The sequence below is a fragment of the Ictidomys tridecemlineatus genome, chromosome 5, assembly GCF_052094955.1.
Source record: "Ictidomys tridecemlineatus isolate mIctTri1 chromosome 5, mIctTri1.hap1, whole genome shotgun sequence".
In the NCBI taxonomy this organism is placed as follows: domain Eukaryota; kingdom Metazoa; phylum Chordata; class Mammalia; order Rodentia; family Sciuridae; genus Ictidomys; species Ictidomys tridecemlineatus.
The window spans coordinates 175732896-175754739 of record NC_135481.1 but is presented as its reverse complement, the minus strand read 5'-3'; the positions used below and the strand labels follow the sequence as shown (position 1 = coordinate 175754739).

Here is a 21844-nt window from a genome sequence, read left to right as displayed (position 1 = left end):
ACAGTGGGGAGAACCGTGAGGGTCTGTCCTGCCTCAGGTGGACAGCTTCATGGGTCGGCAGCGGGGGAGAAGGGTCCTCTGGTGCCGGGGCATGGCCCAGGAGGGGGAAACAGACCCCGAGGTGTTTGCCCCACGGCGAGTGCCCGTGTGGGTCAGCGTGTGGCAGGAGGTGTGCCTCAGTTGGGTGGAGGAGGGAGGCCTGCGCTGAGCACCATTCCCCACGGTGCCTTCCTGTGGGGCCCTGGTGACCCCAGTCTCCTCCCCACCTGTGTCCTGAGCTGGCAGGAGGATGGGAGGCCGACATCCTGTTCCCCACTGAGGAGGGGGGTCCCTGGGGGAAGAGGCCTGAGTCCCTGCTCACTCCCGCCCTGGGGTACCCACCGCATCCAGCAGCCAACTCAGCTCTGGGCAGGAGCCCCCTCTGCACCCCTCCCTCTGACCCCTCAAAGACTCCTTCTCTGTCAAGAAGTGAAGACAGGCCCCTCAGCTCCAAGCCCCAGGCAGGAGCCGGGCTCGGTGCCTGCTTGGCCTCACTGCGAGCTGGACTGGTGCCCACCTCTCTGGGCCTTGGTTCTCCTCCCTTTGCCCAGAGGGTGGGGGATGGGCAGTGTGACTCTGGGTCTGAGTCCCTGGGGAGGGTCTGCCCTGGGGGGTGGTCTGGAGGAGGTCCCATCCCCAGAGGAACTGTGCCAGGAGGCCAGACACCATGATCTCATGTTGCCCCTGCTCACTGCCCAGCCCAGGGACCCCACCCTCTGGGCCTCCTGCCCTCACATTCTTTCCATGACCAACAGACACCTCCGGCTCCCTCCTGGCCACCCCCTTCTGGGTGGGCATTGACGGGGTGGCAATCTCCACACAGATTCAGACACTGAATCTGGGTCACCCAGAGAGAGCCTCCTGGCACACAAAAGGAGAGACTGAGGCCAGAGCAGGTGAGTGACGGCCGAGCTCACACAGCCAGGCAGGACAGAGCTGCCCGTGGGTCCATGGTCACGTCCCTCTGCTGCCTTCACTGTGAGGTTCTCAGGGGACGATCGCAGCCATTGGATCTGACTGCACCTCGGGTGCCCTCCTCCCAGAGGCTGGTCTTTCCCAGGTGAGGACCTCCGACCCCATCCCTCCCCACAGGTCGGAGCCAAAAAGAAGGATCCTGAGCGACCTGGCAGAGGGAGCCTGAACCAAACCCTAAAATGGCAGCATCGTGGTCTTTGAGAATATTCCAGAGTTCTTAATCACCGCCGCTCAGATTCTTGGAATATTGGAGTTGGCCGGCGGCTCTGTTTCTGACTCCTCTCCCTGACCCCACGGAGGCTGCCAGGAGGGAGGAGGCCCCTTCCCATCAAAGCAAGGACTGTCACCTGCTGAGAGGACTCCCTGCCCGCCAAGGCCACCCTGCCCACAGGCCCGGCCTTCCCCAGCCTCCTCCACTGGGCCTTATCTCCTCTCCCGCCCACCGCTTCCTTCCCTGGTTTATGGCATTCCAAGGCCTGGGGTCACTGCTCCTTCCCACACCCCAGGAGCGCCCAGGCTGGGCGGAGACCCTCTCCCCCAGAGGGTGGGGCACCGGGAGGCTGCCACAGTGATCAGGAAGCCTGGTGTGCAGGACCAGGAACCCAGGCCTGGGCCCAGACACCCTTCCCCCCAGGATCCCGTGGCCCCCAGCCCAGTGCCAGGCCTGAGTGCCTGGGAGCCCACCCCAGCTCCGCGGCTTCTAGCTGCCCGGCAAGTGACTCCCCTTCTCTGTGTTTTCTTGGTCTGTAAAATGTGGACATTCATAGCACCTATGCCCGTGGGGTTGGGAGGATTACATGAGTTAATATTTGCAAAGTGCTTAGAACAGGGACTGGCACACGGAAATTGCACTCTAAGTGTTTGTTAAGTGAAATAAAAAGGCATTTGGGTCCTGGGCATGTCCCCCTTAACCTGACTTCGCCCCCACCTGGGTGGTGTCTGGTTGCTGTGGAGGGAGGAGGACAGGATGCAGAGGGTTCCGACTGTGACCTAGTCCGAACAAGGCTTTGCCTCAATTTCTGGCCTCTCTACTTCCCTGCTGTGCAAACCTTGAGCCAGTAGATTCACCTCTCTGAGTCTTGTTTTCCTCATCTGTGAAATGGGAGTAATGACTCCTACCCGAGGACTGGTATGTGGGAAGTCCCGTCCTGCAGACTGTGTGTGTAGGGGGTCAACAGGAATGAAACTGGAATTAAAAGCAACCCCCCGGAGGACCTTCTACCCTGGGCCAGTCCTCTCTGACCCTTCCTTCACACATGGCAAAAACCACATCCCTGAAGGTCCAGAGATGCCTCGTCCCTGTTCCCGCCCTGCTGGTGACTCAGGGAGGCAGCTGGTGGGGACGGAGGAAGCGGTTCCATGGCTAAAAACAGGCTAGAGGCCTGTTCCGTCCCGCATCGGCCCGAAGGCCAGGGCTGCCCCCTCAGGACCACCTCCTAGAGCCAGCCCCGAGGTCCCTCTGTCCCCCTTGAGTGCCAGGGAAGTTGGCCCTTCTGCTCCCTGAAGACAGCCTCCTCCCTGCTGGGCTCTCTTTCCATCCCTAGGGCTTTGCACTGGCTGTTCCCTCCTTCTGGAATGTTCCTCCCCACTGGAGGACTCTACATTTTTAAAATTTTCTTTTCCCTTTTTTTTTTTTTTCTTGTGGTACTAGGGGTTGAACCCGGGGACATTTTACCACTGAGCTACAGCCCCAGCCCTTTTTGTCTGTGTGTTTGTAAGACAGGGTCCCTCTGAGTTGCCCTGGCTGGCCTTGAATTCGTGATCCTCCTGCCTCAGCCTCCTGCTGGCGACTTCTTAAAACCTAGAGCCCAAGTCAGACACCAGCTCCTCCAAGGAGGCTGCACACCCCGGGCTCGTCCCCCTCTCTGCCCCTGTCCTTGCCATCTGGTGGCTTCTGTGTGTGCATATTCATGTTTAGGCCTCCTAAACATGACTCAGCCCACCAGGTGGGGCCTGCCTTGTTCCTTTCATCCTTGGAGTCCAGGTCACCTTAGTCACCTTAGTCCAGGCACCAGGGATTATATCTCAAAGACCCCCCAGGGCCCCCTGCTCAGAGCAACAATCCCTGTGGGGAAAAGCCTTGAGATCTGGCTGCGACTCCCTCCTCCCTCGCCCTCCAAGCCTTGGCCTGGCTCCTCCTTTGTTCAGCCTGGTCCCGTCTCCCACCAGGACCACAAGGTCCTCTCCTCCACCTTGTCCTTCAGTCTCTGCTCAAACGACCGCCATCCTCGCTTCTCCCCCAAGAGCACGTCCTACCTCCATTACTGCTGGTCAGCTGCCCGCTCTGGAAGAAGCTCCACCCAGGCCTCTTGTCTTCTCCCTGTTTGTCCCCAGCACCTAGAACAGTGTCTGGAACCAGCAGGGGCTCAGGGAACAGCTGTGTAACAAAGGGCTCAGGAGCCTGCACCAGGCTCCACCACACACCTCATGCAACTTTGGCCTTGACCCTGGGAGGCAGGGACTATTAGTACCCACCTTTCCAGACAGGAACTGGGGCTCCGAGAGGACCCATAAGTGGATTTGAATCCTTTCTGATTGACCTGGAATTCGGTCACTTGTTCCCAGCCCGTCTGCTTAGAGATGTCTGAGCTCAGTACTTCCCGGCTCTCGACCTCAGTGGCCTCCTGAGAAGACACCGCCTGGCCTCCCTGCTCTCCCTTCTCCAGTCTCCCTTCACTGACCCGCCCAGGTGCAGGAGTCCTTTTTAGTGCATGAATGTGATCATGTCCCTCCTCTGCTCACAACCCTTCGGTGGCTCCCTACTACCCTGAGTCAGCCTGCCCTGCAAACTTCTTCCCAACTTCTCCAGACCTACTTCCTGCTTCCTCTTATACAAAAGCCCTGCAGCGCCTGGTGCTCCATAAACACCACCCTTTAGAGTGAAGGGAAGAAGCGGGGAAGGAAAACAGGGGTGGAGACGGCTGCCAGGTGGGATGGTGGGCCAGGTGGGCACCTCCCGCAGGACGGCCCCGGCCACCTCACACGCCCAGGGCGGCCCCGTCACTGGCTGAGTCTTTTCCCACCACTGCCTGGTTGGGTCCAAGGTGGCTGGTGGAATTCAAGGCCACTAGACCAGACAGGAAAAGGCCACGTCACCAGTCCGGGTGTAATCCAAACCAGATGTGGCCCCAGTGGCTTCCAGGCCCATGGGGGTGGTCACTGTGGGCCTGGCCCAGGCCCAGAGGCAGGAAATGGTCTTGGAGGAAAGCTTTCTGGGCTGGGGCCAGCTGGGAAGGGCAGCCCCACTGAGGGGTTAACCCTTCTCAGCCCACGGGCCGGGGAAGTGCCCCAGCAGCACAGCCCACCTTGGGGAGCACAGGGATGGACACTGCGGGAGGCGCCCTGTCCTGGCCTGTGGGCCAAGCGGATCATGCAAGGAAGAGGGCAGTCCACAGCTGGCACCTAGGGAACCGCAAGGGACAGAGCCTCGGCCCGATCCTTGCTCAGGGTCCAGCTTGGCCCAAACCAGAGACCCCCGCCCCCTCCATCAGGGCAGCTCCAGAGTGAAAAGCCTTTTGTCCCCATGATCACCAGGGATGCCAGCCCACCGAGAGGGTAGGGGCCCAGGCCGCCCAAGAGGGGGCCCCAGCTTACACCCGACTGTGCTCTGCAGCCCCAGAGAGAACAAGACCTCTCTGAAATCCTCTTTTCCCACCCACATTCTCTCCCTCCAAGGAGCAGGGGAGGCTTAAAGGAGGCCCCCAAATAACCCAAACAGCTTTCTAAGATGCATTCCTGGGAGGAGATGGAGAGGGGGGCCCTCAGCCCTGTGCCTTGGTCCTGTGTTGGCTTCTTGCCCAGGACTTGTTCATTTGCTGTGTGGCCTTGGGAAGGTCACTTTCCCTCTCTGAAGCTTCCTTACCTGTGAAATATGCTAAAGCCCACCCCAGCCCATCCCTCCACTGTCCTAATGGCCGTAGGGGTGGCAGAGGAGAGCCTGAGGCTGCCATGGTCACATTACAGAGGAAGAAACTGAGGTGTGGCTGGGAGTCTGGAGACCTGGGTTCTGGTCCCAGCATCAAAATGGTGGACGAGGGATCTTCCCCTTTGGGCCTTGGTTTCCCCAGCTGGATCCCAGCCTTGAGTTTCTGCTCTGGCTGGACACGGCCTCCCCCTCCCCCTCGAGGTGACTCATGCCTCATCATCGTGCTGTGTGGCCGAGGCGCAGTCTGGGTGGGGGCCAGTGAGGCCGCAAGAACCGCTCAGAGGAAACCGCAGGCCTGGCCCAGCTGGCAGGTGGCAGGGGACGCGGGCTCCAGGACCCTGGGGCCCCGCCCACCAGCAGGCCTCCCCACAGAGCCCACGCCAGGCTCCTGGCCCAGGTTCCCAGCCTGAGGAGTCACTCACAGGTCCCAAAGTCCCCCAGGCCCACCCCGCGGGCACCTGCACAGCGGGACTCTGCACCCACCTGCGGGAGCAGGGCGGAGCGCTCAGGGCCCTGGCTTCAGCCTCCAGGGCAGTGTTTGGAGAGGGATGGAACCAGCTGCTAGGCCCTCACCCGGGGCCAGGTCCAAGGTTGCTCGGGGCAGGCAGAGCAGGGTGAGGAGCAGGGCCCACCTCAGTCGAGGTTCGAACCCTGGCTCCACACCAAGTGTGTCACCCTGGGCCAGCGGCACACCCTCCCTGGGGCTCCCCCTGAGCTGGGAAGCAGCAGAACGCTCACCCACTGGCCCCGAGAGCGGCCCAAGTGGTCGGAATGGGGCTCACTGCACCTCTGCCCCCCCACCCCGCACCCCGGGACCTCTGAGCCCTGCAGGCTGCACCACTCTGACCCAGCGGGGAGGACGGCCCTACCAGGCTCCGACCTCCTACCCTCCAGCTGCCCCCGCCAGTGGAGGCAGCCCCCTGCCCTGCTCGGCTGCCTGGCAAGTGGGGGAGACAGAGAGCAGGACTCTGCCCTGGGTCCCCTGGGCACCCTCACCACGGCGGGCACCACAGGCCACCGCGCCTGCCCACGCCTTGATTCTGCAGGCAGCAGGGTGAGCTCCCGGGCAGAGCCTCGCTCTGGAGGCAGAAGAGTCCATTTCCAGCCCCAGCCCCTGACCCGCCTTCCAGCGCCTGCCCCTTTCTGAACTGTCTCCTCATCTGACAGCAGATTAGAACAGCTCCCTGAGCCGGGCAGTGGCCCACACCTGTCATCCCAACAGCTCGGGAGGCCGAGGCAGGAGGATTGGAGGTTCAAAGTCAGCCTCAGCAACTCAGTGAGACCCTGTCTCTAAATAAAGTACAAAATAGGGCTGGGGATGGGGCTCAGTGGTTGAGTGCCCCTGAGTTCAATCCTTAGTACCCCGCTCCTGGTGCCCCAACCTGATGGAGGCAGAAATGATACAGTCCCGATAGGAGGACTAATGAGATGACATGTGCAAGCACTTAACCAGAGCCTAGCGATGGCTGCCACCCAGTCACTGTGGGCTGCTGCTGTGCCCTCCTCTGCTGTGCCCTCCCTGCCACAGGTGAGCAACCTGGGTGCACAGCAGGAACGCCTCTGGCCCAGATGGCGCGCTGGGCGCTCTGGCTCCTAAGCCTGCGGGGGTGCCCAGCGCTCAGATGGACGTCGGAGAGTGCCCACCCGCACCCGCGCAGAGGGAAGGAGGCCACGTCCGCGTCCAACCTGTACATTTATTTACAAGGCACAAGCTGAGAGCAGGTTGGGGGCTGGCCAATGGCCTTCGCACTCCTCCGGGACCCCTGCATCTGAGGCTGTGGGTGCCCCCTGGGATGGGTCCAGAGTGGCCGGGTGGGGCGGGCTTGACCCTCAGGCAAGCTCAGGGGTGGTCTCCTGGGTCCCCCAGCCTCTCCCGGCCCCCTGCCAGGCCTGGGCGGGGCGTCCCCCTCTCACACAGTTCCTGTGTGTTGGTGGTCACCAAGAAGGCGGCAGGCGGCCAGATGGTGTGTGCAAGGCCTTATCTGCTGGGAGTGGGCGGGGGCCTGAGGTCCCCTTCACAAAGCCTGCTTCTTCCGGGGCAGCTGGGCCTGAGGAACTGGGGGCTGCCTTCCTGCCCCCTCCGGGGCCTCCGTCCATGACTGCAGGAGCCCCACACGCACGCGGGACCCCCAGCCGTCCCACCCCAGCTAGGAGCAAGCCCAGGCCGGTGGGCAGAGCAGGGGCCACCAGGGCAGCAGTTCAAAGGGAGCCAGGGGGAAGGGGAGTGGCCGCAGTGGCCCTGGGTGTGGTCTGGGGTGCGGTGGACAGCCAGAGCCGGTCTGGGGCGTTAGCTGGATGGATCTGGCCACACTCCCAGCGGCTCAGGTCGGGGAAGCGTCGCTGCGGAGGCGTGGGGAGCCCCGAGCCTCCCTGCCCGGCGCAGCCTCGTCCTGACCAGCCGCCCAAGGACCTGGCCTGCCCTCTCGGGCCTTCTGGACTGGAGGCCTCAGCCGGGCCACTGTGCGGCTGCGTCCGGGCCTCAGCTGCCCCCGGGGCTCAGACCCCTAGAGCCATCAGGGACCCTGAGCTGCTGATCTTCTTGAAGCGGTTGGCAGCGCTGACAGCGATGAAGTTTTTCTAGGGCAGGAGAGAGAGGGGTCAGGGAGACCCCGTGAGGAAGCCGAGCGTCCTCCCAGGGTCCCCTTCACCCCAGGAGGGCCAGAGGCTGGGGTGGGGACTGCCCACACCCGCTACAGGACGGCTTCCTCCATTCATTCATCAGATTAAGTCAACCAGGCCAGAGCCCAGACCACTCTAGTGGCTCTAAGTAAAAATCCTCTTGTGGTGGCAGAGAAGTCCCTCTGGCTCCTGTCCCTTTGTTTCTCTCTGACGTCATTCCTACCCCCTCACTCACTCTACTTTCAGCTATACTGGCTCCTACCTGTTCCTTGAACTCACCCGCTGGCTCTGCCACAGGGCCTTTGCACTGACTCTTCCCTCTGCCTGGAATACTCTTCCCTCAGTCCTGGCACAGCTCCCTCCGTATCTCCTAGAGGTCTCCCTTCACAGGCTCCTCGGCAAGCCCTCCCTGACTGCTTCTTTATAAGTGCAGCCTCTCTCCTGGCACTGCTGATTGCCCTCATTTTTTCCTAGAACCCGTCCAGCCTTAATCCATTCCAACAACTCTCCATTTTCCACCCAAGGTAGTCCACAAGGATTGGGATCATGGTCTCTTGTGTCCACTGATGCCTAGAAGTAGTGGCTGTTTGATAAATATTTGGAATATGACCCCACACAGTGACGGGGTCAGAGACACTTTCCTGAACCCCGGCCCCTGATGAGCCCCCCCCCAGATGGAGGGGTGGGCAGAGGGCCCCACTGGGGGTCAGGAGCCAACCCAGGACGCCGAGAGGGAGGCCAGCCCTGTTTTCCGGGCCTGGTGGAGGAAATGTGCCAGGCAGGGCTGGAGGGGCCGGGGTCTGGCACGGGGACTCCCCCCGCCCACCTCGGGCGCCCGGGTACCTTCCAGCGCCTCTTCATGAGGTATTTCTTGAGCAGGATCTGGGACTTGAGGCGGCGGTTGCAGCGCTTGGCTTTCTCCGCCAGGTTGTTGAGCCAAGGGTGGGCCAGGCACTGGGCGGCGCTCATGCGGGCCCTGTGGGAGGGGCGTCAGCAGGGCGATGGTGGCACGGTCCCCACCCTCCCCCGCAGTCACACGGAGGCTCACCCCTGATCCTTGACGATGAGGTTGGAGACAAAGTCTTTGGCCTCATCCGACACGGCCTCGAAGGTCTCCTCGTCAAAGTACCAGTTGGCAGACAGGACGTTGTTTAGGGTCTCTGTGTCGTCATCTCCCAGGAACGGGGACAGGCCGCTCAGCCTGGAGGAGAGAGGTGGCAGGGGGGGGCCGGGAGGTGAGACTGGACCTGCAGAGTGGGCGGGGGGTGGGCAGAGCCTCGGAGGCACACCATGTGCTGGAAAGACCCCCGGCTTCCCGAGTGGGACAGACCTGGGTTTGGATCTGGCTGGGTGACTTTGGGTAAGTCACTTCCCCTCTCTGAGCCTCACTCTTCTCATCTGAAAAATGGGCATGATCATCCCAGCTCCCCAGGGAAGATGAGGAAGGACGAGTGCAAGGCCCGGTGATGAGCGCACAAAAAGTCTCCACTGCCCCTCTGCCCCGCCCAGGTCGCCTGCAGCCTGCCGTCCAGGACCCTGGGCTGAGATGCTACGCCTCTGGGGGCCTGGGCTTTTCCCCTTTCCTGGTTCTCCCAGTGGGTGGGCCCACCTCACCAGGACCCCGGGGCCCACCTTGGCCTCTGCTGCCCCTCCCGTGTACCCCAACCAGCCCCACAGTCGCCGCCCTCCCCCGGGGCTCACAGCATGTAGGTGATGACCCCCAGGCTCCACATGTCTGTCCTGTCGGAGATCTGGTCATAATTCACCACCTCAGGCGACAGGAACTCCGGGGTCCCAAAATTCACCTTCAGCTTCTCGTTGGGGTTGTACCTGGAGGTACGATCACGAACTCAGAGCCCCAGCCTGCTCCGGGCACTCTCTGCCCTGCCCCGGCCCTGCCCACACAGAGGCCGGCCCTGCTGTCCCCCGCACCCAGGTGGTACCTCCGTGCCAGGCCAAAGTCGATGATCTTCACCAGGTGGCCCGTGGTGTTGACACACAGGATGTTCTCTGGCTGCGGAGACGGGGTGACCCGGATTGGCCTCTGATCCTGCTCTCTGTCCCTCTCCACCCAAGACCAGGCTCCCCGACGTGAGGCCCAAGTTGCCAGTGTGGGCAGCCATCAGGGGCCATCCACTCTGACTGTCCCTGCCCAGAGAGGAGGCTGAGACCCCGGGGACTCGCAGGAAGGCTCAAGGCTGGAGAGCACTCGGTGGGTTTGGGTCGGACTCCCCTCCCTCTAAGCCACAAAGAACCTCGTCCTAGCGATTCTGAGGGGGACTGAGGTCTGCAGAGGAGACAGGTGTGCCCGGGTTGGCGGCCAGCGCAGGGCCACCTCCAGGCTGTGGAGCGCCAGAGTCCCAGGCCAGAGCACACCAGCCCGGGGCTCCCGGGGCTGTTACCCCAGGACGCAGCTGCCATTCACCCCACTTTATGGCCGAGAAAACTGAGGCTCAGACTCAGAAGTGCCCTGGTGGCCCAGAAATAAATGACAGAACCAAGATCTGAGCCTGGATCGTCAGACTTCAGCACTGGCCTCCCGAGGTCCCCGCCAGCCAACAAGGTCCCGTGTTACACTCTACAGGGTAGGCCTGGGGCGCATGAAGTGCTTGTGGGTTGGTGCAGGGCAGGGACCATCTTCTCCCAGTCTCCTTCGTCCATCAGTGACTAGCCAAAGCATTCAGCAGGTGCTCAACAAGGCTCCGAGGAAATCTGCTTGTCCAGCTCGGGTGAGTGTGAGGAGGACGCGCCCAGCCTGTTTCCTCTTCCTGAACACGACCCAGGACGAAGCCCAGTCCAGGGCAGACACAGGAGGGTCCCCGTGGTTTAAGGCAGGTTCCACATAAACCCGGCTCCTTCCTGGAGACGGAGGCCCAGCCTCAGGGGCCTCCTGCAGTAGAGGAGCTCAAAGTCCTTGAGCCCCTGGGTCTTCGCCACGGACCCGTCACTCGGTCCCTCTGGGTGTCTGATTCGAGGTCTTTAATCAAACGCTTCCTGAGGCCTTTGCAGAATCCATGGGCTCACTCGGCCAGACACAAGAGACCTCCACGGTTCGGCCGGGTCCCACCAGGACAAGGAAAAGAAAGGCCCCAGGCTGCGGGCACTTGAGGGAACAAGCAGACCCAGACGTCCTTTTGGAGAGGCTCAGGCCAGAGCATCCCCAGAGGTCCCCAGAAGCCCTGCCGCCGCGAGTCCTGGAGAACAGCCTTGGGCTGGGGAGCACCCCACTCCCTTGATCCTGGCAAAACCCTTTTTTGATGAAGATCTTATTGTCATCCTGAAAACCACTGCAGGTCGACCTTCGGGGGCAGTGCATTTGACTGGGGATCCTGTTCTAGTCCCCAAAGAAACTGGCTTTCAGAGGGAATGCAGGCCTCCAATGTCCCCACGCAGGCACCAGCTGCCCCCAGTAACTCTGGGGTCACCTTGATTCTTTCCTGCCCCTGCCCCCACTCAAACCATCAGCAAATCAGCTTGGCCCAGGCCCCCTCCCTCTCTGAGGGTCTCCCCACGTTCTCCTGAGCACCCCACGCCCGCCCTGGCCCCGTGGAGCCATCTCTTTACCCTCCCCCCTCATCCTCACAGGATGGTGACAGGGCACTTTCACTATGCGAGGCCCAAGAGGCAGTTGGAAGGATCCCATGACCAGGCAGATGGAGCCTGTCACGAGGCGACCCCCGTGGTGTCAGAGCCACCTCCTGCCACCCGCTCCGACCTCCCAGTCTCTGGCTCTCGCCTGTCTCCGCCCTCACGGGCAAGAGGCAGAGGCCACGCTTCCTCGTTATGTCGTGCACTTTCCTGTCACACTTTAATGATATTTTTATGGGTATAGATGTAGATATGTGTTAACCATTTCTATTTTTTTGGGGGGGGGGTTGAACTCAGGGACTCTTAACCACTGGGCCACATCCCAGCCCCTTTCTCTATTTTATTTAGGCCCCGTCTCACTGAGTTGCTTAGGGCCTCACTAAGTTGCTGAGGCTGGCTTTGAACTCGCGATCCTCCTGTCTCAGCCTCCTGAGCCACGGGGATTAGTGGCATGTGACACTGCACCCGCCATAGTGACCATTTCTAAGTGTATTCTTTCTTTTTTTTTTTTTTTTGCAGTGCTAGAGATTGAACCAGGACCTCGCACATTTCAGGCAAATGTTCTACCATTGAGATACCCCCAGGCCTCCGCACATGCTGAAAGGTTTATCATGCTAATTATTACAGTTATTATTAGTCATGTTATGGATGTCCGTTTCCCCCACGAATCTGTAGGTTCCCTGGGACAGGTATTCTGTCCTTTGTGGTCCTTACGGGAAGACCTGTGTTAGGGGGAGTCTAACCTGCTACTGGGCAGTCCCTTCCCATCACAGATACTTGGCACGTGTTTATCAAGTGAATGAATGAAATCCATCCGGCTGGTGCCACTGACGCACTTCGGCATCAACATTTCATCTCTGCTAGCCTCGCCACTTACCCCACAACGTTAGCACCTGCCGTAAGGGTACCTGGCACTGGTGCGGCCCCTCCCTACTCCACACCTGGGCAGGTGTCACCAAGCTCCGGGCAGCCACTACCAGCCAACAGGAGTTGATGTGGTACCTGATTCCAGGTAACCTCCCGACCTACTGCATGCCTGGTGCCATGCCAGGTCAGAAAGGGACATAAATATTTTCCATTAAGCTGATGGTGACACCCACGTCTCCTGCATTGGTGCCTGGACAATATTCTCATTGGTTAGCTCCAAGAGGGCAGGGGTCGGTCTTTATTTGGTTCAGCCTCAGATCTCCACCATGGAACGCTGGCTGGCAGACAGCAGGCCAGAGACACATATTCGTTCTTTTGAATAAATGAACAAGCGCTCATAGAACCTATCACAGGCCAACACGGAGGCAGCTGCTTGGCCACCTGGGTGTGAGACACACTGAGCCTGGAGCTCGCGGGACTGTAGAGGATCCTTTAGCATCCAGGCCCGGTGGCGCACACCTGTAATCCCAGCAGCTCGGGAGGCTGAGGCAGGAGGATCACGAGATCAGAGGCAGCCTCAGCAATTTAGCAAGGTCCTAAGCAACTCAGTGAGACCCTGTCTGTAAATAAAATATAAAAAGGGCTGGGGATGCGGCTCAGTGATAAAGCACCCCAGGGTTCAATCCCCAGTGCCAAAGCAATAAAAAATATTCTTTAGCAAATACTTAGCACCGGACTAGAAGTTCCATGGAAACTGGAATCACAGGACCCCCAGCTGCTGGTACTCAGTAAGTACCCAGTGCCCTTTGAATCTGTAACTGGAACGATGGATGGAAGTGGGGGTGGAAGACCACTGGTGACAACGCGGACCTTGGGTGTTAGTGGTTAGTGCCTCATCCCTTTTGGGAGCCCCTGCCCAGTACCTTGAGGTCCAGGTGCAAGACCCTCATCTTGTGCATGAAGAGGATCCCGTCACAGATCTGCCTGACGAACACCATGGTGTCCACCTCGGTCAGGTGGTAGTCTTCATCCACGATCCTCTCGAAGAGCTCGCCACCCTCGATGCTGCGTGCACAGACCGCAGTACAGGCTCACCCTGGGGGGCCGGCACCCACCCACCCCCTGCGCCGCCCCCCAGCTGGTACTCACTACTCCATGAACAGGATGATCTCGTGCGGGGTCTCAATGGCCGCGTAGAGCTGGATCAGATTGCGGTGGTTGAGCTGGTTCATGACCTCGATCTCCAGCATCACCATTTCCTGGGGACCCATCAAGCAAATCACTCCCTGCCTCCAGCCCCTAGACCTCACCCTTGGCCAGACCTGCGGGTCCCTGCCTGCACCCCTGCCCAGCCTCCTTCCCTGCTGGCCTCTGTGCCTCTGTCTCCCCCCTTGCTGAGATCTCTCCTTGGAAGTCCACATCGACGTCACAACTGTCCACTGCATGCAGGGATCCGTTCCCAAACACACATCTCGGCCTCTGACCCCGTCCTCCAGCTCCACACCCCAACACATCAGCGGCCTGCCTGCCATTCCCGGGAGGACCGAGAAGAGCGTTCCCCAGAGGAAGCCATGGATAGCACCTTCTACACAGCCGATGGGCCCCGGCTTGCTCCCAGCAGAGGGGCAAAACGTCAGAAGCCACCTCAGCTTCCCGTGTCCCTCGCTTCCTCATGCCCTACATGGGAGCCACTGGTAAGTCCTTCAGTACAGGCCACTTTCAAACTAGATGATGTGCCGGTCATTTCTCACCTCCCCGCACCGCCTCCTTAGTCTAAGTCACCAGTATCTATCACTTTCAAGAAGTGTGCCAGCCTGTTACCACATTGGTAGGTTGGTATTGGCTCTGGGTAGGGACATGCACACCGCGGGAAACCTCAAATGCCACCCATCAGCCAGGCGCGGTGGCGCACACCTGTGATCCCAGCAGCTCAGGAGGCTGAGGCAGCAAAATTGTGCGTTCAAAGCCAGCCTCAGCAACTTAGTGAGGCCCTACGTAACTCAGTGAGATCCCATCTCTAAATAAAATACATAAAAAGGGCTGGTACCAAAAACAAAACAAGAAAAAAAAATGCATTCCTTGCTACCATGCTTAGAGCCATGAAGGGCTGCTGTGCTCCAAGCTGCTCCGTGTGCCCCTGCTATGCTCTGGGCCTTTGCATATGCCACACTTTGCATATGTTGCCTCTGTGGAAAACGTCATAACCTCACTTCTTAGCCCCCCTGCTATTTCTGGTACTTGGTCCTTACGTTCCTCTCATGGTCCCTCTCCTCTTCCTCCTTCTTTTCTTCCTCTCCCTTCTCCCCTGTGCTGAGGATGGAACCCAGGGCTTTGTATAGGCAGGTGCTCTACCACTGAGCTACACCCCATAAAGCCTTCTGCCTGAAACTCCTTCCTGCTCTCTCCTCCAGAACATCTCACTCTGAAAAGCCCTTGCTCAGGAGAAGCTGGTCCAGGAAGCCTCCCTGATCCCATGGCTGAGTCAGGGCCTCCCTGATGCCACTCCTGAGCCCCCAACTCTCCCAAGTTGCGGCTCCGAACACCTGGGCAGGAGGCCATCCTCACCCCCACACCAGCCCCTGCCTCACCACCTGTGCCCAGCTGCCCGCCCATTCCTGGGACAAACATTACTCATGGCCTCTGCGCTGGGCCCAGGCTGGGGACTAGAGATGCTTTACACCGGGCCCTTCCACCTTGGTGGGAACAGGGACTGTAGCCACACACTTCGAGACTCTAGTGCCCAGCACAGGGCCTGGCCCAGAGCCCACCCTCACCAGCAGGGTTGAACTGAACCCGGGGTCATGAAGAGCCCAAGCCTGGAAGGGGGGAGTCCCCAGAGAAGTTCACTAACTGAAAAGTCTGGTGTGTGGTGAGGGACCGGGCTCCTGCAGAGAGCTGTCTGTCCCTCTGTCTGTGCAGCAACTTCAGTGCAACGATTTTCCCACCAGGCAGAAGGCGGTGAGAGGTGCCCACTCAGGCACTGCCCGCCCCGCCAGCCAGCCCCCCGCCCCCCCGCTACCTTGTCTTTGGGGGTCTGTTTCTTGATGACTTTGGCTGCCAGCTTGAGGCCTGTGGCCTTCTCTGTGCAGGTACACACGGCGCCAAACTTGCCTCTGGAAAGACGGGAAGCCGGGAGTGAGGGGCTCTGAAGGGCAGGGGGTCAGCAGGGCCCTGTGCACTGCTCCTGTCTTGGCCCCAGACCCGATGGTGACTCTGGATCCTCGACTGGGAGGTAGGAGCCATGGCCCAAGCCAGCCCTGCTGCCCTCCGGAAGCCGGGTACCGGCTGAAGGCAGGCTGTGCTCAGGAAGGGCAGCTCCTGGGCAGGATGGCCCTGGAATGAACCCTTCCAGGCTTCGGAGGGGCACCCTGGGCCCTGGGGAGGCGCCTTCAGGCCTCAGGGAGGGAGCTGGCTCTTTAGTGGTACCAGACCGAGCCAGGATTGTTACCAAGCAGGAACTGCAGGGCCACTGTGGTCCCAGAGACAGGAAAATCCTGTGTATTTCCTCTGGGAACACTGAATGACCTACGGTGTGTCCATGAGAGGGACAGCGTCATCTGCATGAGACAGCCTGTGCACGTGTGGGCACTCAGAAATGACCGTCTCCACGTGTCCCGTCCCCTAGTGAGCTATGTCTGGGCCGGGGTCTGGGTGCCCACCCACCTGTGGGTCCCAGATTGGGGTCTCAGCTCTCACCCTCCCAGCGCCTCCTTGGAGTTCATGCTGAATTCACTGCTGACGTTGGCGGTCCTCAGCTCCACGATGCGGTGTGGGAAGGGGGCGGGGGGTGGTGGGCAATCATCTGGGGAAGCAGAGCAGAAGGTCAGGGTCAGGACTGCTGGGGATGAACTCTGTCACCCCTTGTCTGCCTGCCTGGGTCCCTTCCAGGGAAGGTAAGTTCACTGAATGATCACTGGGACACCAGGAGAGGTGCTAGGGGCCCAGTTTCCAATTTCCTGTTCCATGACACCTAAAATAATCTTGGAAGAATCCAGTGTGCCCGGGCAGGACCATGGGAGAGCTGATTGGACTTCTGGGACCCTCCTACTTTGTAAGGCCGGGTACTCCATCCCAAAGTGTCTTTGTTTCTATTAAAACAACCAGTACAGCAGCCACCAAGTGGAATCCCAGACACTGGGGCTGCTGGTTGGGGCTGATCTTGCCACCCCGGCCCGCGCGGAGCAGTTCGGTGGGGGGATGGCGCCACCTAGCGTCCCCATGGGGAACTGCGGCCCCCGCGGGCCTGCGGGCTGAGTCATCGGGAATGGAAACCTCTTTATAAATAGCAGGAGGCGGCAGGGAAGCCGGCCGGTGATAAATCAACGGCCCTTGGAGGAGGTTCAGGTCCCGTCTCGCCGAGGATGTGATCTCAGGGCGGGGCGGGGGGGACGGAGGTCTGTGCCACCGCTGGGGGCAGGAGGCAGGGCTGCTGGCCGCCGCCCAGCCGCCAGGTCCTCCCACCCAGTCTGGGTGGCACTGTGCCGCTCACCAGGCAGGCTGGCGGGTCTCCCGGGGCACCTCGGCCGGGAGGGGGTGCGGGTGGCGTCCGGACACTGGGCTCTCCTGACCCCATCTCACCCACCCCAGCCCTGTAGCGTCCCTGTCGGGGCCCTTTCCGTCTTCGCCCCCTCCCCAGGTCCACTCAGACTCGGGGCTCTCTGCTGCCCACTCACAATCGCCCCTGGCTCCTTGTCCGCAGTCCTGCCCCATCTCATGCACAGTTCCGTGGTCCCTGGTCCCACACACAGACACCGGTGCTCCACAGCTCATGAACCCTCTATGGCTCCCAGAAGCCCTTCCCCCCAACCTGTAGTTGCCCAAAGCCCGGCATTTGAGCCCTGGTACAGACTGACCCTCAAGCCACACTGCGCTGCAGGTTCTTGCTCTAATAACCTGCCTGACTTTTTTTTCTTTTTCTTTCTTTTTTTCTTTTACTTCATTTTAGTCAAAGTAGAATAAAATCTAAATTGGGAGTCAGGCTGCCTTCCTTATGCTGTGGGGCGCTGGGCTTCCTCTCTTCCATTTCTGTCCAAAGGAAATACTTCCTGAGGTTATGGACATTCAGTCTGGTGGGCCTGGGTGGGGCATGGCTCAGGGCCTTTCAGTCCCCTGAATGGGGACTCTTGGGACTGATGGGTCCCTTCCCTCCCCCCACCTCTAGGGCAACCCCAGTCCGCCTGCCCCTGGCCTACCCAAAATCTGGAAGCAGTCCTCTTCCCTGGCTGTCAGACAGAGGGCCTGCCCCACCTCCGATCTCTCTGAGGGAACAGCCTGGAACTCGATCCCCCTCGAGGTGTCCCCTTGCACCTTAGCCTGGCCAGCCTGGCCTGGGGCTTTGTCTCCGGCTTCCTTCTGGCTCCCTGCCTGGATGCTCTTCCCTCCTTCTGCCTTGGCTGGCCCAGGATCTGTGGGGTCAGGGGTCACCGGCACCCCTTCAAAGATGAGCTCTGGCACCTCGCTCAGGGGCTTCTCCACCAGTGGCTTCTCAGAGCTAGGAAGTGAGAACAGAGTTGATGCTCCCGGCAGCCGCCACCCTGCGCCTAGGCTCCACGCTTCCAGAACCTACCTGACCTGCAGTGCCCACCCCTGCCCCCAAATACATCCAAATTCACTTTGTGCAAAATCAAGGAATGGTCATTACCTTGACCATCAACCCACTAATAGGTCATTATTAACTATTAATGGATTGCTGATATCATGTAGATACAGCTAAGGAGCAATGTAGCTGGGAAAGGGGGTCCTAGGGATGGAGCCCGGAGCCTCTAGCAGGCCAGCCAAACATTCTACCGCTGAGCCACATCCCCAATCCTTTTTCTTTTGAAACAGGGCCTCAATAAATTCTCCAGGCTGGCCTTAAACTTGCCATCCTCCTCCTTCAGCCTCCCAAAGTAGCTGGGATTACAGACAGGTACCACCTCACCCAGTTAAGTAGCTCGTGATTCTTACAAACTGTGACCATGAAATTGACATTACATGATTATCAGATTGCTATGGTGTGATCACTGTGGATGGCAACGTATCAGGAATGACTGCAGGTGTACACAACTGATGCAACACGGGACCTGTGCTGAATGATGGTTACCAAAGTATTAGCATTGACTACCAATCTATCAGTCCTCTTTTCATATTACACCAATAAAATTAGAATAAGAAGGATTATCCTTTCCCCCAAGGTCTTGGCCAGACCTAAGTCCACGGAATAAGGGGGACTCTTGACCCCAGATGCCTAGAAAAGGAAAGAAAAATTCAGCCTAGGTGGTCTTTGGGGATAGCTCCCACCTAACATTCCAGGTCTGGTTTGTGCAGGGACAAGATGTTTAACCAATGCCCAGGACAGAGGGACCTGGACATCAGAACTCCCCTCCCGGAACCGAAGACGATGATATCCGTGGCCAGCTAGGGGACCTGAGCATGACCCGGGGATCAGAGCCACCGCCCCTCCCCACTCCCAGGCAGAGGGTGTTCACCTGGAGATGGCCGCGGGGCAGCTGGGGCTGTGCAGAAAGGCCGGGGAGCCCCTCCTGGCGGCGGCCTGGCCCTCGGCTGCCTTCTTGCCCATCTTGGGCTCTTCGGGGCCCTGGCTGCCCGAGGGTCCCTGCTCTTCCCTGGACTCCTTGACACTGGCCTCGGCCGTCGCCGTCTGCTGGGGCAGGGCTGCCGGCTGCCCAGCACTGCCCTCCGCAGGCCCCCCGCCCCCATCCCCCTCTCCCCCAGGGCCCTGGCTGCTGGCTGAGGGTTGCGTGGGGGCGCCGTCCCCTTTCTCTGGGGTGGGGGCTTTGGTATCTCCCTTTGGGGGGCATGGGTCAGGATCTTTCTTGGGGTCTGGGGGGCCAGGGTCCTTCTCTGCAGCCGGAGGTCCTTCACCTGCAGCACCTGTGGGTGCCTCTTCTGCAAAGGAGGTGAGACACCCATCAGGACCCGCCCTCCTGGTCCTCCCTCCCCAGTCAGCTGGGCAGAGACCAGTTCTGGGCTCAGGTCTCCACTAGGAAATGGCTTGCCAATGCTGGCCCCACTGGGCCTAGGGGCCACTTGGTGGGCCCTAGAAATAAGTGCCAGGACCTCGGAGGCCTCGGTGGGAGGCTCTGTCCCTTTGGGTGGGCCTTGCTGTCCCTCCCTCCACTCCTTGCCTAAGGTGTGTAAGTGGGTCCCCAGGAGCCATCCACGGTGGCTTCACACCTCCTGGTCTCTCCAGGAAGGGCTTCCTGCAGACCCTGGACCCAGCCCAACCCTACCCACAGATCATCCTGATGTCTGAATCCCCATGCACCATGCAAAGAAACTTCGCCACAGAACTCCCTCCGAGGAACTGCCCAGCCCTGGATTCAGACACCCCTTCCCAAGCTCCTCCCTCCATCTTCGGCCCCAGCTTGGCACCTGTTGATGGACTCTGGATTCCCAGCTCCACTGCTCCGTTTTCGGTCGCCATGAGGTAGGGAGGCGTGTGCTTCTGTTTGTCTAACTCAAGTCTTTCTAGCTGCAGAAAGAAGAGTGAGGTATGTCGAGCTAGTGAATACCTCCTGTGGTCTGGCTGTGGCCAGAGGAGGCCAAGGCCAGCTGACTTGAGGGTAGAGACGTACCTGAAGCAGAGAGGGGCAACCTGGTGGCTGCCTGTCTCGCAGCGGCTGCTCGGGAAGAGTTCTGGGGAGGTTGTAAGGGATTGGGCCCGGTGGGCAGAGGCGGAGGCAGGGGCACGGGCAGTGGAGGCGGGGACGGAGAAGAGGATCTCTTACACCAGGGGCCATGTAGCCCAGGCTGCCACCACCTGTCACTCTTGGCCCCCGTTCAGAGGACACGGCATTCTTCCCACGGCCTGGCTGGGGGGAGAATGGTGTGGAATAAGCAGGAAGAGAAAAGGGAGGGGGCCCCAGGGGGCCCGGGGGAGCAGCCCTTTCCCAGGCCTTGCCCAGTACCCCTGACTTGGTCAAGACCAGAGGGGGACCCTGGCAGGAAAGGGGCTCCCAGGCAGGGCTGAAGGGCAGAACGACACCCAGGCCCAGCCCGACTCTGCCACCTGCCTGCTACAACTCCTAGGTCCCCCAGAATCTGAGGAAAGCCCGCAGGTCCAGGGACAATCACCTGACCCATGTACCCCGCTCTGTGCCTCTGCCTCTGGACCTACTCGGACCTTCTTTGGGTAAGAATTGTCTCACGGGTACCTGCTCGACATGTCCATAGGCCAGAAAGCTTTTTCCTTAGATAAAAGGGATGGTGAAGGCTGGCTGAGCGGCCACGGGAGCTGGTCAGTGCCCTGGGCCCCTCTCCTGTGCAGGGCCAGTTCTCTCTGATGTCCCACCTGAAAGAAGGAAGCTGGCAGAGTCTTTTCAAGGATGCTTCACTTCAGTGGGGACCTGAGGGATGGCCTGGTCTGAGGTGTTGGGGCTGAGACAGGGAGAGCTGTGCTCTGAGGAGCCTGCCCTCACCTGGGGGCTGCTACCCAGACTTCCTCTGTGGCACCCTGATCCCCAGGGTGGCAAACTGTCTGGCCACCCCACCCACACCGTGGCCTCGGCTCCCCCATCCAACAAAGGCAACAGCCACTGCCCAGGTGGGCGAGGGAGGGAAAGCCAGGAGGGAGAAGGCCTGGCTCCTAGGCGGCGAGGCAATCCATGCCTGTGCAGGGGTGGAGGAAGCCGTTCCTGAACCTCCATGTTTTATTTCCGAGGTGGCACCAAGAGCAAGGTGCAGAGTAGCAGCAGGAGTGAGCCATGGCGTGTGCAGAACGGCAGGGGGATGACACATGAGGTTTCCTTTATTTATTTTTTGGTACTTGGGATTGAACCCGGAGTGGGGGGATTTACCACTGAGCCACATCCCCAGGACTTTTATTTTTTTTTATTTGCAGGCAGAGTCTAAGTTGCTTAGAGCCTTGCTAAGTTCTGAGGCTGGCTTTGAACTTGCTGTCCTCCTGCCTCTGCCTCCTGAACCTCTGGGATTACAGGTGTGCGCCACCGCACCAGCTTGTCAAAGGTTCTTGACGTAAAACTAGCAAAAACCAGAACTGGAGCCCCCTCCGCAGTGTCGACTCAGTGTGACCCTCCATTCCAGGCCTGGCCTCTGCTCCCACCCTTCTCTATTCAGTTGACAGCCTGCCTCTTCCAAGAAGCCAAGTCACTAATGCCCACATAGCACCTGTCACTTGTGTAGTGCTCTTGTGTAGATGAGCTTACGCGAGCGATCTTCATAACAACCCCATGAGGTAGGTGCTCTTACAGATGGGGAAATGGAGGCACATCTGTCTCTACGCATCATCTTGATAATAACTGGCAGTATTTGTTCCATTTTTCGGATGAGAACAAGGAGAGTTAAAGGAATGAATGGCTCACCTAAAAAAAAAATCACTCAAAGAAGGGAGGCAGGGAGGTAGCTCCGTGGTAAAGCACTCCCCTAGCACATGTGCAAGGTCCTGGGTTCAATGCCAGCTCTGCAAACACACATCACACACACACACACACACACACACACACACACACACACACGGAGTTGAGGCAGGAATGTCTTATTTCAAAGCCTATTTCCTCCCCAAACTTTGCCAGAATGTGCCTCCACCCCTCTCCCTGCTAGTCACCCTGAGGAACGCATAGCTTTCTGAGGATGGAAATGCTTCCTGTCCATGACTATGAGGGGACCTCCTAGCCTTCTGTTTGTTTGTTTCCACAGCAAGTTCTAGTTTAGCTCAAAATGTTGGATATGTCCCTGCAACCAACCCCTGTCAGTGCCCCAGGCTGATCCAGCGTGGGCTGACAATCTGGGCAGGGATGCTCACGTGTGTCCCCAGCACAGAGTGTGCCTGCCAATCACTGTTTGATAACTGTTAAATAACTGAGTGACCAG

General features: G+C 59.6%; 1 protein-coding gene across 1 annotated transcript; it reads right to left on the bottom strand.

Annotated features, from left to right (window-relative positions):
- Window positions 1-6613: 6613 nt before the first annotated feature.
- On the bottom strand, window positions 6614-19478 carry Mylk2 (myosin light chain kinase 2). The gene is made up of 12 exons (XM_005320580.5): window positions 19388-19478; window positions 18481-18901; window positions 17206-17504; window positions 15710-15815; window positions 15033-15126; window positions 13163-13272; window positions 12937-13078; window positions 9502-9572; window positions 9260-9388; window positions 8607-8759; window positions 8402-8534; window positions 6614-7516 (listed from the first exon to the last, which is right to left on the bottom strand). The coding sequence occupies exons 1-12, from the start codon at window positions 19437-19439 to the stop codon at window positions 7436-7438; spliced, it is 1791 nt and encodes a 596-aa protein (XP_005320637.3). The 5' UTR covers window positions 19440-19478; the 3' UTR covers window positions 6614-7435.
- Between the last annotated feature and the right edge of the window lie 2366 nt (window positions 19479-21844).

Coding starts and splice junctions, on each gene's coding strand:
- Mylk2 (XM_005320580.5), bottom strand. CDS start 19,439: ATGGCGACCGAAAACGGAGCAGTGGAGCTGGGAATCCAGAGTCCATCA. Junction 18,902..19,387: donor AATCCAGAGTCCATCAACAG/GTGCCAAGCTGG, acceptor CCTCCTTTGCAG/AAGAGGCACCCACAGGTGCT. Junction 15,127..15,709: donor TCCAAGGAGGCGCTGGGAGG/GTGAGAGCTGAG, acceptor CCGTCTTTCCAG/AGGCAAGTTTGGCGCCGTGT.